At 45.8% G+C, this 20,613-nt stretch overlaps 1 protein-coding gene across 1 annotated transcript in view; it reads right to left on the bottom strand.

The window, feature by feature from the left end:
• Positions 1-20,613, bottom strand: part of Znf366 (zinc finger protein 366) — a 61,495-nt gene that overhangs the window by 10,030 nt on the left and 30,852 nt on the right. Inside the window, exon 2 of the mRNA XM_051172433.1 lies at positions 4,235-5,571. Coding sequence (XP_051028390.1) covers positions 4,235-5,557 — 1,323 coding nt within the window. The 5' untranslated portion in view covers positions 5,558-5,571. The remainder of the gene's footprint in view (positions 1-4,234; positions 5,572-20,613) is intronic.

Raw genomic sequence — 20,613 nt, 5'->3', positions numbered from 1 at the left:
AGTGCTGCGCGTGTGCCAAGCTTTCATGAGTGAACAGGCTGCTGCTCTTTGACACATAAACCCACAAGAAGCTTGGAGACGGAAGTGAAGTTCCAAATGACGCAGCGCTAGCCATGTCAACTTGTGATTTCCTTGGAAGCCTTAATTACATAATTACGCCCCCCCCTTTTTTTTTCTTTCATTTGAACACTGTAAACTAGCTCGCCGCTAGAAAAAAAGCAAGCCACCTTTGTTCCCGCTGCTCCTGGCTTAATTGTACAACAACAGAATGAGAGGATTAATATGATTTTGGTACGAGCACTGCAGGATGATAGGTGAAATGAGTCTATAATCTGGCTTTTGCGGTGATGAAAAATATCTAAACTGATATTATCATTTCCCAGAAGGTAGCCAGCGTCTCACCAGTTCTCCCTAATGGACTTGAAAATCCCCAAAGAGCCACTCATCTGCGCTTCAATCAATTACAGCCATATAGTCGCCCTCTTCGGTTGGTCTCTCGGGCTCCCACAGGCCATGCTGACCGTAGCTCTGGAGGGAGCTCCTGCAGGCCAGATGTTTCTGTTGTGGAGATTTGGCATGGACAACTTTGTACACTGGAAACTAGAACAGGAGGTTGCCAGCTTCCTCACTATCGAGCAGTGTTTAAAGACTTAAGTCTTGATGCCCTGCGTTCAGAGCCTTTCCATGGACTAGCGGATAGAATCTTAGCTACGCTCAACAACCTTCCCAGAAGAGGCCTGTGCAAAAAGTCTCCATCCACAGTGACCTAAAAGCAATGTTAGGTTTATTTATTTTATGTGTATGAATGCTTATATGTATCTATATAGGTCCTGGAGGTATGTGTATTACCTACGTGCCTAGTATCTGAGGAGGTTTATATAGGGAATCAGATCCCTGCCCTGACCCCACCCCTGGAACTGGAGTTACAGATGGTTATAACCGCCACGTGGGTGCTGGGAACTGTACTCAGGTCCTCTGCCATAGCAACAAGTGCTCTTAACCACCGAGCATCTCTTCAGCCCTCAAGGGGCTTCACTATGTTGCTGAGGCTAGTGTTGAATTGGGTTGAAGTAGCCCTCCTGCTCCTGCCTTCTGGGTATCTGGGACTACAGGTGTGGGCTGCTGTTCCAGGCAAGAACGACTTTAAAAAGAAGAATCAAGAACCTTGGCACTAAATGAGGAATAGAACAAGTTACCCAAACTGACAACTTAAAAATCCACACTGTCTGGTATCCGTAAGTAGGCTAAGGAAGGAGTGATTCTGAGTTAGCTTTGACTCCAATTGTATTCTCACTGATTTAAGATGAAGTGTGACAAGCGGGTTAGAACTGTTTAGTTTTGGTGGCAACTAACAGGTGGGCTCATGTCCCCGTCTCACCATTCTCCGACTAGGAAACCTTAAGAAATAAGTTCTGTGGTCTTTCCTGGGAGTGGCAGGGTGAATGGGGGGCTGGGCATGTTACCTCAATTGGTAAAGCACTTGCCTTGCATGCATGAAGCCCTGGCATGGAGCCCCAGCCATGCATAAGCAGATACAGAGCTGCGCACCTATAACCCAGCTCCCGGGAGGCAGGAGGACCAGAAGTTCAAGTCCACTATCTGCTTAAAAGCAAGTCTGAGACTAGCCTGGGATATGTGTAGCTCTGTTTCAAATAAAGGGTCTTGAGACCTCTCAGATTCTCTCTGGGGCAAAGGCTTTCTATTCTAAATGACTGCATAGGAGGATAGATTTATGTCACTAAAAAAGACCTGGAGTCAACACTCCCCCAAACTTAAGCTTCAATCCCCTCCAAGATGAATTTTGTAAATGATTTACATATCCAGTGTGTTTAAAAAAATCATAAAACCAGGAATTATTTTCTTGATCGGCTTTTAAATTTACTGTAGCAGTTGTTTTTCCTTCTGTCCAGATGTTCTGTGCCAGAGTGTGCTTGCATGCCTCTTGGAACCTCTATGGAATGTAGGGTACAAGAGAGGGGAAGAAAGAAGAAGAAAGATTTTTCTCTGGGCTTCTGGGCTTGGGTAAGATCCAGTTGTCCTGGGACAACAGAGAAGGTATTATCACTGTCTTGGAAATTGCTTAGAGAACTGTGTCTCCAAAGTAAGATTCACAAATGGCTGGCGTAGAAGACAAGAGAAAAAGAACTAGACACAACCTTGCAGCTTAAAGGGAAACTTCTGCCTCTCTGAAGGGACCAAGAGAAGCATAAGAAGGAGCCCGTGAGACTGTGTAACGGCCAGAAGAAAGGGGAGTCTTGACAATGCAGTGTTTAAGAGTTCGATGGTGATGGGCCAGTGATGGTGCACACCTTTCATCCTAGCACTGGAGAGGCAGAGGCAAGTGGATCTCTGTGAGTTCAAGGCCAACCTGGTCTACAGAGGGAGTTCTAGGACAATCGGGGCTACATAGAGAAACCCTGTCTCAAAGGCCAACAAAACGAACCAAAAAAAAAAAAAAACCAAACAAACAAACAAACAAATAAAAGATAATTCATTTTGTTGGAGCTAAGGAGTTAGTGGGTAAAATGCCCAGTGTGCAAGTGCTCAGAGTGCTCAGAGAAAGAGTGGGGGAGAGCAAGGCGTGTCTGTAATCCTAGCACTGGGAGGCAGGGATAGGAAGACTCCCAGCCAGGTGATGAAGGTTAGTTCATTGAGAGAACCTGTCTCAAATAGAAAAAGTGGAGAGCAATAGTAGACACCAGATGTTGACCTCTGGCTCTACATGCACACACAGGGACATTTGCACACACGCGCACGCATTCACAAAATGAAATAAAGCTTTAGGTGCTGGCGCTGGGGTTCTGAGAGCCCTTCTAATGTCTTGGTGTCTTGACTTTCAGTCAGAAGGAGATCCCAGCATCCTCAAGAACCAGTACAGATGAGTCATGAGCCACCACACAGCCAGCATCCCAGTGACCGGGACCTCACACTGTTTGCTCATGTCTCTAGTGCAAACACACTTTGTTTACTGATTTGAAGAAAATATGTCAGACAACAGGTTGTTTTTCCCATTTGAGCTTCATTTTCTATGATCTTGAAGAATCTATATGGTCTTAAAATAATAACCTTCCTCTGTTGCTGGTTCCTGCACTTGGCAGGCAGCTGTGTCTATAGGTGCCTTTTGTCCAACAGGAAGTACATCTCTGCTGCAGATCTAGAAAGCACCGTGGGTTTTGTCCTAACTCAATGGATGAGACCCACAAGAGCAAAGCGGCAGCATTGCCTCAGCTGCCAGTCCTCTGATGACCTTTGAAAATAAAGGATGTTTTAGAGACTCTGGTTTGCTAGAAGTCTTTCTTGCCAAGAAAACCACTGAGGTCAAGGGTGAGACTAGAAGTCACTGGTGGGGGGTGGGGATGGGGGAGAAACAAAAGCCATATCTTGGTAGGTCAGAGCAAACCTACCTAAGCCCAGTGGGAGTAAGATTTCAAGATGCAGCTAGGGTCATGCCTGCTTTGGGTGATGAATTCCAGAGCTATAGGTACAAAAGGCACAGAAACCTGAGCCTTGGGGTCTGCATTTGCTCCATGAAGATCTGAGCCCAGAGAAGTTAACACTAAGCCAAGAAGGACACTTCCTCCTGCTTCCCTACCCCACAAGGATACCACAGACTAGTGAGCCCAAGCAGACAGGGAAGAGGAGGCCATTGGTAACTAGGCTAAACTCTGCTTCAGTTTATAGGCACCTGAGGAAAGCAGGTCTCACAGCAGAGCCAGCCAATGAACCAGAAATAGACTCTGCTTCAGCTGGGAAGAGCTCTTAGAGAATTTTCTAGAAGGCAGATTTCACTGATATAGGCCAGGCATGATAGTGATCTGAGATCTGATGACATGCGCAGTTTCCCCCCACTAGTACCCTAAAAGAAGTTTCTAGAAACAAAAATTCCTGGGCTTCTTGGGGGACTAAGCAGAACTATCACAGTAGCCAGCTGTTTCCTTCATCCTTCCTCACTGTCCTCTCCAAAATGTCTGCATTGGAAATTTCCAGTCCTACCTTAGACGCAAGGCTATTCTGGGAAAAGGCTTAAAGTGATTCTCTACTGGCAAGGCGCTATGTGAAGTGGAGGAGGCCCTCGTGGCTCAGGTAAGTCAAACACCTTAGCCAGGGTCACACAGCTCCTTCGCGGGTTAGTTAGGAGCAGCATGGGCATAGGTCCCCAGCTCTGTTCTGGGTCCCTGGCGACCCAGCAGCCAACCCCTGGTTGCCGCCCTGCTTGCCCCCCCCCCCCCCATACCTTGTGGGTGAGCGAGTGTTGCTTGAGGTGATGAGGCTGCACAAACTCCATGCCGCACTCGGAGCAAATGTAGGGGCGGACGTCTCTGTGTTTCATCATGTGATTCTGAAGCTGGCTCGGGTACTGGAAGGTCTTGTCGCACTCAGAGCAGTTGTACTGGATGGGGCCCCGATGCGTAGTGAGGTGTCTCTTCAGCTGAGCCAGGGTGGGGAAGTCAAGGCCGCACTCCACACAAATGTTCTCCCGTCCGCTGGCATGCTTGGCCTCGTGAGCCTTGAGCTCGCTGGGGTAGGCGAAGCCCCGGCTGCACACGCGACAGTTGTGCGGCTTCACTTCACTGTGCTGCATCATGTGGCGCTTCAAGTGGCTGGTCTGGGTGAAGGCCTTGTGGCACACCTGGCATTTGTGGGGCCTCGTGCCCTGGTGTGTCAGCATGTGGGTGTGCAGATGGCTGAGCTGCTTGAAGAGCTTCCCGCAGCGAGAGCACGCGTGTGGCTTGATCCCGCTGTGACCCAGGATGTGGGTCACCAGGTTGTACTTGGAGGTGTAGGACTTGTCACAGGTGGGGCACTGCCAGCGCTTCTGAGACCCACCCACATCCACGTAGTAGCTGTCATCGATCTGGACGTTGACGTCCACCCTCTCCACTTTCTGTTTGGTCTCCTCGCTCTCCAGGGACTCCACTTTGCGGGGTAACACTGGCTCGGGGGGCTGCTTGGGCAGGAAGGTGTGCCTGCTAAAGGGGAAAGGTGAAGAGGAGGGCATAAAGAAAGGGAACATGAGTCCGGGGTGGACTTTGGGGTAGTAGGGGTAAGGCGCAGGCAGAAAGGCAGGAGGTGTAGGCTGGGGCCACAGAGCGCTAGTCTTCACCGGCTCCTGCTTAACTGGTTTGCCCCCCAGGTGCTCCAGGGTGCGGTAGAACTGCAAGCCCACATTGCACAGGTCGATCATCTGAGAATCGCACTTGGGGCGCTGGGGCTGCGGGAAAAGCAGAGGGAGGTTCGGAGGGCCCAGGCTCTTGCTGTCCTCAGCAATCCTGGCTTCTTGTGCAGGGTGGTTGTAAGGCATCTTTGTGGGCATGCTCTTCCGTTTCCGGGACCCACCTCCCTCGAAGACCTCGGGGAATCCATCAAGGTCTCCTGGAGAAGGTTCATACCGAAACTGGGAAAAGGGGCCCCGGAGGGATTCCGGAAAGGGGTGTCTTTGGGGAGCCTTCCCTCGGGAAGTCTCGGGCTGTAGGCAGTGGGGGACGGAGGGGATGCTTTTTGCAGCAGTGTTGAATGGCCCATCCTCATCTTTGAGCATCTTCATTGCCTTCTGCATCCTTGGCAGTTTCCCTTTAAAGAGAAAGAAACCATTGTGTGGTTTTTGTTTTTTGTTTTTTGTTCTTTGTTTTTGTTTTTGTTTTTGTTTTTTTTTTTCTTCATTGCTTTGTTTTTAAATCTTCTTTTCTGAATTTAACGGTTTTGGTTACAGATCAATACTAACTTATAATGCTTGTTTATATTGACCCTCTGAGTCTTGCAAACTCAGCTGCTAATATATGGAAAGTACTAGCCAACGAGAGTGAGAACTGAGGGCCTATTGTAAACCACACAACAAGAAAGCCAGTACCACAGAGGCTGGAAGTGGATTTGGTCTGAAAGAAACCTGAAAACTCACCCGTCCTTTGTGTTGCCTCCCTCTCCTCCCTTCTATCTAAAATGAGGGTTCTAAGGGCCCTGGAGATGAAAAGATGTGTTCAAGTCACAATCTTGTTGGAGGAGCGAGAACCGGGGAGCAGCCTGAGTTGCAGTTGTAGCTACTCGTTTGACGTTTTAAATGTGTCTCGTGGCTCAGTTTCTTGCACCACTTGAGCTTGAGTCTGTGCTGTGCCAGATTAGGATAGTCAAAGACCGTGATGGAGACAGAGAGGCTTTAATGCTGAGCTCAGGTGTGCTGTGGGCGATATCCACGCTGAGCAGGGTGAGCTGCTAAGGAGCATGGAGAAAACATACAGGCGTTTCCATGTTCCAAAGTCATTGCCAATTTGTGCATTCTAAAGCCTCAATCAGAAGCAATTTCAAGGGTAGCAGGGTTGGGGGGGGGTGTGGGGGGAGGTATGCATCTCTAAAGCTGCACTGTGTCTTTCCCAGCATACAGATACTCAAGCTGAAGCCAGGCCACAGAGCCTGACACGGCTCCTGCCAAGCTGGCTACTACACCATGGTGCCCTCTCAGGCACTGCTAAAAGAGCCAACTGGGCAAAGTCGGAAGCAAGAACCACACTGCTTTTCCGTGGATCTCTGTGCCAGTTCTTTTTTTCTTTTTCCTTTTCCAGAAAGACATTGATAGACTAAACCAGTGGCTGCTTCTGCCTTTCCAGTGAGGGTTCTTGCTACACATAAGCCCTCGGAGCTTTGTTGGTCCTCCCTGCTCTTCAGAGGCTTCCAAAGAGATTGTAGGCCTACCCCATGGAAGAGTTGAACAAGAGCCAGTGGATAACAGGCTGGAACAGGGACCTACAGTGACTCAAGGCTGTGGGGTTAGGGTGTAGAATGGGGATCCTGGCGTGAGAGCCTGACGCCTCTACTCATTTCCGAGAGCTTTGGGTGAGATGTTGAGCTTTTAAAATATTACAAACATTCCCAAATCATTTGTGCTTTCTTTCTTTCTTTCTTTCTTTCTTTTTTTTTTTTTTTTTTTTTTTTTTTTTTTTTTTTTTTTGAGGATTTTGAGAAGTACAGTGCAATTAAAATTAAATTGGGGTTTTAAATATTTGACTACCAAGTCCACATCCAAACAAATCCTGTTAAAGAGAAAGTATCTTTATTACATAAATATTTAAACACCATTTAAAGCTCTTTGGTGAATCGACCTGAGAACTAAAATGATGATGATGATGGTGGTGGTGATGATAAGTGTCTACTAACATTTATTTTGCATTTAGTGAGTAGTGTGGGCAGCCCTGGTTTGTTGTTATTTCTTTGGACTTGGGGCTTCCCTCATGAAATTCTCACTTACCAAATGCAGGCTCTCTAAGTCCCTCCCCCCTTCCCCCTCTCCCCGCCCCCCACAGCTATTGTAGGAAATAACAAGGGTTGGAGGGGATGCTTTACTTCATGACTCTGAGAACGAGTGGATGGGCATTACAACAAAAGCTGGGCGCTGCTGCTGCCAGAAAACACAAACTGGAGCTGGGGACAGTAGAGGCTCTTTGGTGTCTTCCCATGTTTGCTAGGTGGCCAGCAGGCTCTGCTATCTAGAGCCACAGAGTCACAGGAGTGCCATTTGGACCAAGGACTTTCTAGATTGGCCTTTGGAAAGGGCAATAGTGACTAGGTGGGGTTTCATGGTAGCTAGTGTTCCTTTCAGAACCACTTTGCAGATATATTCCCTCGGGCAAAGAGGCTGTTGAGACCAAAAAGGAATCATGGGGCCTGTTAGTGCCTGTCCACTATCTGAAAGTGGTGTACTGCTTTTACTCCAACGTGGTTAAAAGGAGCAGTTACTCCTACCTCATACTAGAGAGCTTGATTTGAGACTGTGTAGCTAAGGGGATGCCGGAACATAAAGACGTCTTGTTTTTGTCTTGTTTTTTTCTTTGTTGTTATCAAGAAGGTACTTGAAAGGTTGTGGCTGGTGATACATGGTCCCTTTCTTTCTGTCACATCCTTTCTCTTATGTGGGGGATGTACTTGGACCTGAATGCCATCACAGATTTTGAAACTGAAAATGTTACAGTTTATTCCCACTGTTATTGTCTTGTTTAATATTTTTTTTGGTTTAGTTTAATGTTTTATGACTTGGTTGATTCCTTTTTATATATTAATAGGGACATGTTTAACATAAAACTAACCTCAGAAGCACATGTTTGAATTTTTATTTTGTCACCATTAATCTGGTAACTCAAAGAAACATTTGAGCAAAGATTAAAATATATATGTCTGTATAAATGCCACCATTATGTTCCCAAAGGCAGATATTTTATATGTGCATATTCTAATTTCTTACTTATTTCAACAGCTTAAAATTAACTTCCCACAGTTTGGGCTTTCTAGTCTTTTCTTCCCAAAAGAGTATTTTTGTGTGCCCCCAGAATAAAGCCAGTGACCCCGGGAAGTTTTAAAAAGCAGGGGATCCACCCATGGATGTTTGTTCCGATCTTTAAAACAGCAGGCCCCTTCTGCTGAAGGCTCTGAGGGAACACTGCCAATCTCCACAGAGGTCAAGGAGGATTAGCCTCGCTTCCCCCTTGGCCTTCTTGGAGAGCAATCAACTGAGGCTGCTGCTAGCTACTAATGCCTCTGCCTTTGAGTGCCAGGTGCTAGGAGAAGCCCTTGGAGGCAGAACAACAAAACTATGAAAAGAGGCAATGCTGGAAAGTGGGCAGTGTTGAAGGGCAAACTCACCTTCCGAGGGAATTTGTCTTGGCAATCGAGTTAAAATTCTGGGTGTCCTCAGCAAAAAAAAATATTATTAATAGACCCTAGAGCACCTCAAATGCATACCACCCACATGCCCTCCTCTATTTCTAAAAATACAACGACAGGCATCTAGGCGGCTGCCGAATTCCTGTGCAGGAGGCAAGAGAGACTTGAGGACAGGAGACTGACAGGGAGGCCTGAATTTGGGACCAGCAGATGGTGTCATGCTTGGTGGTCATCACAGGCCGCTCCCAGAGCCCTGGAGAAAGCCAGCAGGCTGTAAGGCAGTCCCCTGCCTGCTATGTATGTGTTGAGACAGCACGCGGAAAGAAAGAACCGAAATTTTCAAGTGGCCAGCTGTGGGACTGTGGAAGGCACATGCTCTGGAGCCTGAGGGGTCTGAACTCGGACATTAGCTTCATTAGTGGCTGAGAAGGATTGAGCAAGTTGGCTTTGAGGTCTGCTGTTTCTCATCTCTCAAATGAGAGCTTGGATATCCCCATATGGTTAGAGGCTTAAAATAGAGTGTGAGAAAGTATATTAAACAGTGTGCCTTGATGGGTAGGAGGGTAGATAGGACAAGAGGGCTGGAGTCCATGGTCGGTGGGTTGGTAGTGGCTGACACTTCTATTTTCCAAGCAGACACTGTCGGTCACCACTGACTGGCATCTTAGCCTCTGCAGGATCAAAACCAAGGCTTTATGCTTTCAGGCTGTGTTGGTCTTGTCACAGGGGGCAGGATGTACACACTCATAGAGCCCAAGAGTTTACTAACTGCATGCTTTGGAGTTTGAGAATTCCTCCACACCCTTCCCCGGGCCTCTTTTCCTGTGTGGAAGATGCCTGTCTACATTTACACCAGACTGCTTGGGGGAAGTTGAAGTGAGGGACGGGAACCTCTTGAAGTTTTACATTTAGCTTGTGTAAGAGACTGAGAGATTGTCCCTATCTAACACTGGGGGTCACTTGCCTCGGAAACCCAAAGGTACAGAAGCTAGGACCCGCTGGATCAACACTGACAGACCAGTTCTATCTAGAAAAGTGGTTCTCAACCTGTGGGCCATGATCCCTTGGGGTATAACAATCTTTGTATAGGGGTCACTTAAGACCATCGGACACACACACACACACACACACATTTACATTATGATTCATAGCAGTAGCAAGATTGCGATTGTGAAGTAGCAACAAAAATAATTTTATGGTTGGGGTCCCCACAATGTAAGGGACTGTATCAAGGGGTCACAGCATTAGGAAGGCTGAGAACCACTGCTCTAGACTGGGGGAGATAAGGACCCACATATTTTGTTTTGTCCAATGCTGTGTTTCTGGACTCTACCACACGCCTGACTCAAAGTAGCTGCTCAGTAAGAAGCTTCGAGAGAAGAAATGTTGAGATCTTGTATGGAAAGCCATGATATGAAGCCTAAATGTGTGCAACTTTATCTTCCATGATTCAGGTTCTGGCGACTTTCGGCATGTGATGCACGTGATTGGCACTGTCCTCGTTAGCTCTAGGACAGACCCTCTGCCTCCTATCGCACCGACTGTCTTAGCCCTCCAAGGCACACTGTGCATATACTTCCCTGCTGAGCGCTTGGTCTCTGGCTAACCCTCAGATGCAGCATTAGCTACACTGAAGCCATTCTCCAAGTGCCACAGAGTTCTATGGTCCAGTCAGAAAACAGAGTCCTGAAAAGCCTAAAGGTTGCCAGCAATAGGCTCCTGCACTGGGAGCCAGCTGCATGCATGCTCTGTACCCTTTGACCCTTAGGAAGGTAGTCTGCCCTTTGTAGCAACAGGAGAGGCACTGCTGAGTACCTATAGGCTCATGTCTTCAAGCAGAGAACAATTTGCTCTCAAAGACTGCGCTCAGTCACCACACTACCACACTTGGTGGGCACTAAACCAGGAAGCACAGTTTGAAGAGGAAGATACTGAGTTGATTTGTCTTAAAGTGATCTGGAACTTACGGTGTTTTCTTGAAAGATTATATTCCTTTTTTTTTTTTTTTTTTTTTTTTTTTTTTGGTTTTTCGAGACAGGGTCTCTCTGTGTAGCCTTGGCTATCCTGGACTCGCTTTGTAAACCAGGCTGGCCTCGAACTCATAGCAATCCGCTTGCCTCTGCCTCCCAAGTGCTGGGATTAAAGGGGTGCGCCACGCCCTGCTAAGGAGTCAGTTATGAAGAAATAAGGAATGGGTGAATTAGGGGGGAAAAAAACCTATTTTTATTCCATCATGCAGACCAATTAGATGCACAAAGCCTAAAATGAAACTGTGGAATTCAGAGGGAAATGCTTCTATTAATGCCCTTTCATTAGGAATTTACCTACTGTACCAAAATATAAATATTCCCCCAAATAAAATTACTGGCATTTTGTGGTTCTCATTCGAATTGAAGGTCATTCTGGTAAATGGTATTGGAAGAGTCACAGTGAGTCAGCACACCAGGGACAGATTTATCTCCGTCCTTCCACACCAACTTCTGTACATCCTGAAACCAAAGAATATTCACACTCACACGAAAGAAAGGATCTACATTTTTGTTGTTGTTGTTTTATTCCATGAAGCTTGCCAGTGTCTTGTGGCAAGCCGCTACATGTTAAGAAGCCCTGTGGTTTGTTCCTGCGGCTTCTGCTTGAGGTCCGTTCTCAACAGGGGTAAAGCAAGGAGGTGATGAGGATCAGGGAAGGTCTAAGCATGACGAGCAGCACCAAGGGGGGCAGAAGGAGGGGTGTGTGTGGAGGAACAACCAGAAAGCAGGATGGGACAGTACACACGGACTGTCCTCTCCTTGTTTGCAAAAGGGACCCCGCTACACGTCCCTCTAGAGTGAGGTTTTAATAGTTTCCTCATTCTTTCTGAACCTGGCTGAAGACTTTGAGACTTAAAGTTTCTATTCGCCCAACAACACTAAGCAGGAGTCTGCTGAACTTCTCAGTGCAAATAACTGTGAGCAGTCGTGTGTCCGGGGACTGGCAGGAAGTGAGGGTCTCCACATACACCCTGCCGGTGGAGCAATGTGCTCTCAAGGCAAAGAATGTTCTGTCTTGTCACCCTCTATGTCAGCAGTAAGACCAAAAAGGTAACCAGATGCCTAGTTACTGGACCCCAGCACCCTTCCAGATGCATTTTTAGTCTCCATTTATCTTACAAACCTCATTTTTCCTATTTGTTTGAAATAGCCTGTCTGCCAATAGTGGCCAAAACACAATATTTGGTTGTAAGATTTGGTCACATATAGAACAGTTAACTGAATGCGCATCAGAATTCTTATGGACTTGGCAAGATGGCTCGGCCGCTAAGAGCACTACCTGCTCTTCTGGATGACCTGAATTCAATACCCAGCACCTACACAGAAGTTCACAACTGTGTGTAACTCTAACCCCAGGGAGGCCCAGGGATCTGGCATACAAACACACTTTCTGGCCACTGCAGGCACCACCAGTTCAGGCACACCCATGGTGTACAGATAAATATGCAGGCAAAATACTTAGATACACAAAATAAAAATTTTAACCAAGCATACTGGCATACATCTTCTATCCTAGCTCTAGGGAGGTAGAGGCAGGGGGATCTCTGTGAGTTTGATGCCAGCTTGGTTTACAGAGTGAGCTTCAGGACAGCTGGGGGTTTGTGGAGAGATCTTGTCTTAAAAAAATAAAAATCAAACCAATCCTTCAGAACCACCAAGAGACAACTGGAGTTTTGTATTGCTTAAAATCTCCAGAACCAGTATGGATCGATACTGTTTTATAAATGTTTAAGAAAGTCTTAAAATTGTTTTACATTAGTTATTGTGAACACGTGTTGCACAAGCACTAATGCACATGTGGATCTGTGCCACTGTGCACACATGGAGCGAAGAATACAACACTAGGAAGTCGGTTGCCTACTTCTTTCGTGTGGGCTTTGGGGATCCAACTCAAGCTCTTAGGCTTGGCAGCAAGTGCCTTCCCCCTCTAAGCCATTGGGCCAGGCCCCATTTTAAAGAAATTAAAAACAAAAACAAAAAACCAGGGTGACTACAGTGGAGTGGGTGCTTGGGCAGCTGGGAGTTGGAGGTTATCTCTGTGCGAGTGGCTTGTTTAAAAGAAGGAAATGAATTAAAGATACAGCTTAGCAGTTCTCTTCCTCAGCCCTCAGAGTTCATGTCTCCCATTTGGATAGGATTTGCCCCCAGCTCTCTGGAGAAAACGTCCGTAGAATATCTGTCAGCTTTTTGCTTTGCTTTATGTTCAGAGATCAAAGGGGCTAAAAAGACTCACTGGTAGAAACGCAGGTATGCACATGCATGTTAGAAAGATTTATGCTGTCCGTCGGCAAGCATGACAGCACGCTGTAGAGAAGGTTAGAAAATATGACCCTCCGAGGGGGCAGCCAGCTGCTGTTGGCCCTGTGGAGAAGAAACTTATTTTGAAAATATCATTCAACACAGTATTTCTCTGAGGGGGAGACGATGTAATGCACTGCAATTTGATTGTAGAGTTATACAACTCTGTATTTGTCAAAGCTGATAGAGCACATACACGAAATTATCCTTATGTGTTTAGGAATATACATATATGCATATATATGTATACACATGTATATATATAATTAATTAAAGAACTACTACAACAACCTATTAAAGAAAGAGAGGCCATGAATTTGAGAGGGAAAAAGGAGGTTGTTTGAGATGGGTAGGGGCAGGAAATACAAGGAAGGAAATTATGTAATTATCTTATAATTTCAAAAACTAAAAAATTATGCTGAATACAAATTCCAAATAAGTCTTAAGATCCAAAAGAAATACACACAAAATACGACTTTATGTATCATTATTAAATGACTAGCTAAAGATACTGACTGGAGGAGAATACACTGGACAGTAGTCATGCTGCTGACAAAGTGTTCTTTAACAAGTTCTTAGCTTTGGAATGTGTCTAATGATTAGCATATAGTTTGTAGAAAAGAGTATGGACTGGGTCATAATTCAATAGGATTAACTCCTACTTAGTTCAGAGGAAGGCATATACTAGCAGTGTGTGTGCATGTGTACGCATATGTGTGTGTGGTGTGTGCACCTGTATACATGTGTGTGCATATGTGTGCATGTATGTGTACATGTGTGTAGTGTGTATATGTGTGTGTAAGTGTGTGCATCTGTATGCATGTGTGTGCACGCATGTATGTGCATGTGTGTGCATCTATGTGCATGTGTGTGTGTGTGTGAATGTGTGCATGTTCAGTTCAACAAGAATATTGTAAGGCACAGAGGCTATACTTTACTTGAAGGTCTTCTAATCTCTGGGCCCTGATCACATGCTCAGCAAGCAATCTTCTCTAATTGCTCCAACGGTCTTTGAAATGCAAAGTAGCCCGCCATGAATGGACAAGATCATTTTGATCATTAGAAAATATACTTGTGCCCCTTACAAATCAACTGACTGATATTAATATTCAGGCCCACCAACCTCTCTTGTTCATTATTCTTTGAATTAGCTTAACTAAGTTCTGCCGTAAGAGTGGAACTCACTTAGACATGTACAAACCCAGAGGCCGCATGCTGAGTCACAGTCCTCACCAGGCCCTGCTCTCCCATACCTTGCACTTGATAGAGTTGGGTTTCTGCAACATTCTGGGGAGGAGGTGGACAGAGAGAAACTCCCCTTAGAAGTAAAATCTTTCTTACCACAATCCCTCTCATCTCTGAATTCTATCACTGGCAGGTCTCAATCTCAGTCTCTCTGTCTCTGTCTCTCTGTCTCTGTCTCTCTGTCTGTCTCTCTGTCTCTGTCTCTCTCTGTCTCTCTCTGCCTCTCTGTCTCTGTCTCTCTCTGCCTCTCTGTCTCAGTCTCTGTCTGTGTCTGTCTCTCTGTCTCTGTCTGTGTCTGTCTCTCTGTCTCAGTCTCTCTGTCTCTCTGTCTCTCTGTCTCTGTCTGTCTCTCTGTCTCTGTCTGTCTCTCCCCCTCTCTCTCTCTCTCTCTCTCTATCTGTGTGTGTGTGTGTGTGTGTGTGTGTGTGTGTGTGTGTGTGTGTGTGATGTCCTACATTTGTAACATAATGTCCTTAACAAAGCAAGAAACTTGGTGGTCTATAAATGTGTGGAGACAGCAATTACTTGGCCATTTGCTCAGTAATGGCGCGTTCTAGCTTTCCTTTCTCCTGGATCCTAGGCAAGGTTTGGTGTTCTCTGAAGAACAAATCAGACTGTCCAGTGTGTTCTCCTCCAGTCAACCTGAACCCGAACCCATTCAAGCTAACCTCACCAAGATTCCACGGCAGGAACCTCCCTAATGAGGAGCATATATCGGCCAATGTGTCTCTGGGACTACGGTAGCTGTTCTGAAGTTCCCAAGAGCCTGTGCTTCATCTTGGCTTGGGTCCCTTGATGAGCACGCACCATGTTTCTGTTTCGTTTTGTTTTTGTTTTTGTTTTTAATGAAAGAATAGTCTATCTTGTTAAAGTAATATAAATTAATGTGGGCGGTCTTTGGAAATACTCAAGGTGACAGTAGTCAAATGTTATTGAGCCTCGAAGGGAATGTGTCACCCAGAGTGTCCCTGGAGGGCGGGCTATGGTGATTTGTCTCATTTGAGCAACAGCTGCATGTTCCTGTGCCACTCTGTAAGCTCCAGGGAAAGACCTGAGACCCTGTTCCGTCCTTCCTTTATGCAGGCTGAACCCCCACACTGTTTCTGCATTCTGATGATAGTCCGTTTGCGTACCTTCACTCCCTCCTCCAACCTGTACTCAAGGATCTCCTCACTTGCTTGCTTCATATTGACTTTTTCTATCCATTCGGCTCACATCACTGTTGAACAGAATGGATACATAGCCTGTCCCAGGAAGGAACTACAAAAGCAGGATGTCTCTGAGGATGTCTGGGTGTCTAGGAAAGGCTAGGCTTGGAAGTTAAGCAACAGAGTTGCTGACTTTAGAAAGAGCTACTCTTATAAGGGCTCAAGTGGAAGGTGACCTCACAGCTGGGCTGGGTGGAGTTGTTTGTACACTTCTCCAATCAACACTTTATACACCAGCAATGGCATAACTGTTCAGACACGTAGGCATAAAAAGGGCAAATTCATGCCAGATGTGGTGGTACACACCTTTAATCACAACACTTGGGAGGCAGAGGCAGGCAAATGTCTGTGAGTTTGAGGCCAGCCTGGATTACCAAGAGAGTTCCAGGACAGCCAGGGCTATTATATAGAGGAAATCCTGTCTCAAAACACCACAATCCCAACAACAGCAACAACAACAACAACAACACAAAAGCAAAAACAAAAAGTGCAAATTCAAATTGGCTGCCCAGCATCAATTTAGACAAAGTTAGATGTAGCATCCCCTTCACAGCTCAGAAGAGTTCCCTTAAAGCATTTTGTTTCACATAGTTTGATTTATCTTTTATCTTCTTCCCCAGGTCTCTGCTGTGATGATGGAGTTCACCTCAGATTAACTCATGGATGTACAGAGTTATGGACACAGGCTCAAACCTTCAGGGAAATAACCTCCCCATAGACGTCTATTGAGAAAGCAACTCTGTGCTCTGGCCCTAGGGTAGGTGCCAGGAGCTCAGTGTCCCATCAGCCAGCCATGAGGCTCAAGGGACTCCACATCAGGTAGGGGTACAGACGGCAGCCAGCTGTGGAGAAATACGCTGTAGGAACTACCACAGAACAATATTTGCCTGCAAGCGTGACTCCATTTTTAGTACAACAGAGCCCGAAGCCGAATTCTGCACCCTTGACTAATTTGATGGACTGGTTTTCTTTCCAAGTGTTCCCTTCCTTAATCATAAAATGTCAGGACATCTCATAAAGGATGAAGGATGTCTGAAGACCTCTTTCTTCCCCCATTCAATGTTCCAGCCTCAATATCTGTGGATTCTAGACAACAGAGGAAGACCTGAAATATGGGGCTGCCCTTGGGAAGCCATGTTTGTAGAAGGAAAAGGACGAAGAGCCCTCTACCCTGAAGATTCAGACAAGTGAGCACATTATGAAGATCCCTGGTCAGGGCCTAATTACATACGAATCCAGTTTTTTCCCATCACACTCATCCTGGAACTTCTTAGCAGATGGAACTCTGGAATGCTAGGATGACATCTTTGTCAGGTCCTCTCCCGGAACTCTAATGTTCCCAGGATGCTTTGGAACTTCTTTCAGGCTAACGTAAAACAGTTCCAAATGATTTGCCCAGCTACTGAACAACTAAGTGTCAAAGCGCAAAGTGTGCTTCAGCCCTCAGCTGGGTTGGTTCCTCCTTCTATCAGCTTCCATCGTCTGTCCTCTATGGCTTGAGGGAACTTCTGCATGAAGAACTGTGATTGGCTGCCGCCCCATGACCTTGGATCTCCCAAGGCCAGAAGCACCCTTTAGCCTCTCTGGATCTACTCTCTCATGTACTGTGGTTGGTACCTTTTAAGAAGTATATTTTCACAGTCCAATAATTCTCTAGCCTTAAATTTGCATTCTGTTCTTTTATAATTAACTTGTTGAGAGAGAGACAGAGAGACAGACAGACAGAGAGACAGAGACAGACAGAGAGACAGAGAGAGACAGAAAAAGAGACAGAGAGAGAGAGACAGAGACAGAGAGAGAGAGGAGAGAGAGACAGAGACAGAGAATGCGTCCATGGACTCCTTTCCTTTTTCTCCTTCCTTGAGCTCTGATGCCTGCAGATAGGCCCAGCGCTTTCCTTGTTTAGGATTAGTCATAGAAAGGAATGTGGGCTGCTCACAGACTTGATTCTTCTGAAGCGTAGATGTATTCCAGAGATTTGCTAAGGATATCCCTGCAAAGAGAAGCTCAGTTTCCAAGAGGGAAGATTCCCCTCTTTCCGGCCCACTCATCCTTTTCCTGCCTCTCAGATGTTGCCTGTGTTAAAAACACAGTAAGACTCCAGGGCTTGTTACTGTTGCAATGTTTCTGATTCTACCGTTCCCTTTACCAACTTCTTCCTTCTAGTAAGTCTTTTTCCTATCTATCTCCAAATGTTAGTTTGTGGCTAGAAAGAGAACAGTGGGCCAGGAAATCAATTTGTCAGCACCATCCATCTTGCCCACTGCTGGCCAGTTATCACAAAATCATGGGATCAGTCCTGGGAAATGACTTGCCTCTTTCTTGCCATCGTCATATGCAGAGTTCTAGTCTAAATGTCCTCTTCATGCCTAGCTTCCTCTCAACAGTTTTCCAACCACCTTCCTGGACATTTTCCCCTTTCCTTCCACGTCCCTTTTGTATAATGCCCAATCCATCCCTGCACCCCCCTCCCCAAGGATGTTGCTAATTTTTCCAAGCAACTCTCTGCTCAGGAACCTAAATAGTAGCATATAAGGGTTGCTAGACATTGTGTGTGGAGACGGTTGATTGTGCTCTGATATCCATTTTCCCTTTTCCTTAAGAAACAGAACCCCGAGTATTCTTGTGGTGACGAGTCTGGGAGAAGCACCAGCTCTCCCTGTCACCCTTCAGGCAGATTGCCTTGGAGCCAGTGACATGTAGAGGACTGCGGGTGAATACTCTCATCCTGCACCTCCCATGGCAGAGGCTTTTCCCTTTCCTGTTTTCCTTCTGTCTGGAATGGGAAGATGAGGCTGGGGACAGAACAGCCATATTGCATACATGAAGCAAAGAGGAGGGAGGGAACGAGGCTGTGTGGAAAAAATTTTTTTTGAGACAGGGCTTCTCTGTGTAGCCTTGGCTGTTCTGGACTCACTTTGTTGACCAGGTTGGCTTTGAACTCACAGAGATCCACCTGCCTCTGCCTCCCCATGTGCGAGGATGACAGGCATGTGCCGTCGAGCCCAGTCATGCAGAGCTACTTTTACCCGTGTGATGCTGGTGTTCTGCTCTTTAAGGAAATGAGTCCTGTCCTGTGTTGAGCAAATGTATTCAGCTAAAAAAGAACCTGTGCACGAACAAACCAAGCACAAGCTCCTCTTCCTGGCTTTGAAGGGAGAAGGAGGTCGCTTCTCTCTAAACTCCTCTCTGCTGCAGTCACTTCCTTGTTCTCACCTCAGGCCAGCTAATCAAGCAGTCAGCACCCTCCCTCGTCCACTTCGCATAGATTCCATAACCAGTCAGGATTTTTTATTTTGATTGATGCACTGCATTCTTTCAAGATGACTAGAAGCCTTTACTCTAAGCTCTCGTGCCTAATTGTATCTCCTTTCTTCCAAATCATTTTGTAAACAACCCAGCATACACACACACACACATACACACACACATTGAGCCCAATATTAAATACAGGTTTTCCTTACATTGCACTCTGCTTGTTGTGCGGACAAGTTTTGTTTTTCAACTATTGCTTAAGCTCCTAGCAACCCCGTAGCTGTGGATTTTGATGGCTCTTGCACCCTCCGTTGTGCTGGTCACCATGACAACTCTGCTGCTTGATTCTGGTTGCCTTACTATGTGTATGTATTGTCTTAAAGCAAATTTGTCTGTGGCTTTAGCATCATATATAATTTCAATTTGCATTTCCCTCTGATAGGTGGATGTTTGCACTGATTGACAGTTCAGAGTCAGGATGAATTAATTCTCCATGTGGAGAAGTTTGCAACAGAGGACAGTATCACTGTGCGTTATTTATTGCTATGAGAAGTATGTTGGGATTTGCATATTGTTTATAGGCTAGATTTTGATGGTGACAATAAACTTTTAACTCCTTAAATCTGGATTTTTTTTTTTTTTAGCAGCAAGAAGACATGAGATCAAGACTATGGCATCTTGACATTTAAAAACAAAAACAAAACCAGGGGCTGGCTTGACAGTTAAGAATCTTGACTGCTCTTCCAGAGGATCTGAGTTCAATTCCCAGCTTGACACCTGTCTGTAACTGCAGTTCTAGAAGATCTGGCATCTTCACACAGATATACAAGCAGGTAAAACACCAATGCACATAAAAACAAACAGACAAACGAAATTCACAGGAACCCTTTAAAAGACTCTCAGCTACCTGGCTCCTGAGGGGGCTGGGCAAGACCACTATACAGAGCCATCAATTCCAAGTGCTGTGTTTCCCAGCTTATTCAAAGGACCAGAGAAGAGGAAAGAGGGAGCAAGACCCTACTGACTGAAATGATCACAGACCTGTCATTTAGAGGCTGTGAGGATGTCCCTTTGTCCTTCAGGTTACTATAACTTCTTAGCTTTCTTCTTTTCTTTCTCTTCGTTTTTCAATGAACTATCACCATAGCCATACCTTTGCTTTCTTCCCCTCTGTGTCTAATACGTACGCGCACACATGCACACACACACACTCACTGCCATATTGTTTTATATTAAATTAACAAAATTTACTATTCCCTTTGAAGATAAAAACCTTACCTGACCTTCTCTCTGTGTGGAATCTTCTACCACCTTAAAGTGCAGAGCACCCTTAATTGAAATCTGCCTTCTAGAATAACAATCCCTAATGTAAGAATTACAGTGACTCTATCTTGAGTCTTAATCTCATTTAAAAACAAAAAACAACAACAAAAAAAAAAACAGTTAGAGAAAAGAAAGGTTGCAAGAAAGAACTGTTTCCTTTAAAAATTTCTTTCCAGGGAGCAAACACATACCAGAGTCCTTTGTACATGCCTGTGAGGTGCTTTGGTGAGGGGAGGGGGGCTCTGTGGAATCTCAGTGCCGCCTACTGAGGACTCCCCTGACAATCTTGAGGAGAAAGCCTGAAGTCAGCTACCTATGGTTGCTCTTACACAGAGGATCCTGTGAGGGACAGCAGAGCCTATAGCAGAAGACCTTCCTGGGGCTTCGACGACTCAGGGGTGACCATTAAATTTGGATGGCCTTCATGCCCACAAAGCAAGGCTCCTGACAGGTAGGAGAGAACAAAGCTAGCCAACGTGTTTAAGACAGTTGCCTTCCCTGAAGGTTTCCGCCTAGAATAGGTCAGGGATCAAAGGACCATGGGTTCTCTGAGTTGGAAAAGACCTAAAAGGTCTGAGAAGCTAAGCAGAGCCCCAAGTTCCTGCGCA

This window comes from Acomys russatus, chromosome 30 (assembly GCF_903995435.1).
Source record: "Acomys russatus chromosome 30, mAcoRus1.1, whole genome shotgun sequence".
Taxonomy (NCBI): domain Eukaryota; kingdom Metazoa; phylum Chordata; class Mammalia; order Rodentia; family Muridae; genus Acomys; species Acomys russatus.
Note: the sequence above shows the minus strand (reverse complement) of the source record. Positions and strands in the feature narration are given on the sequence as shown.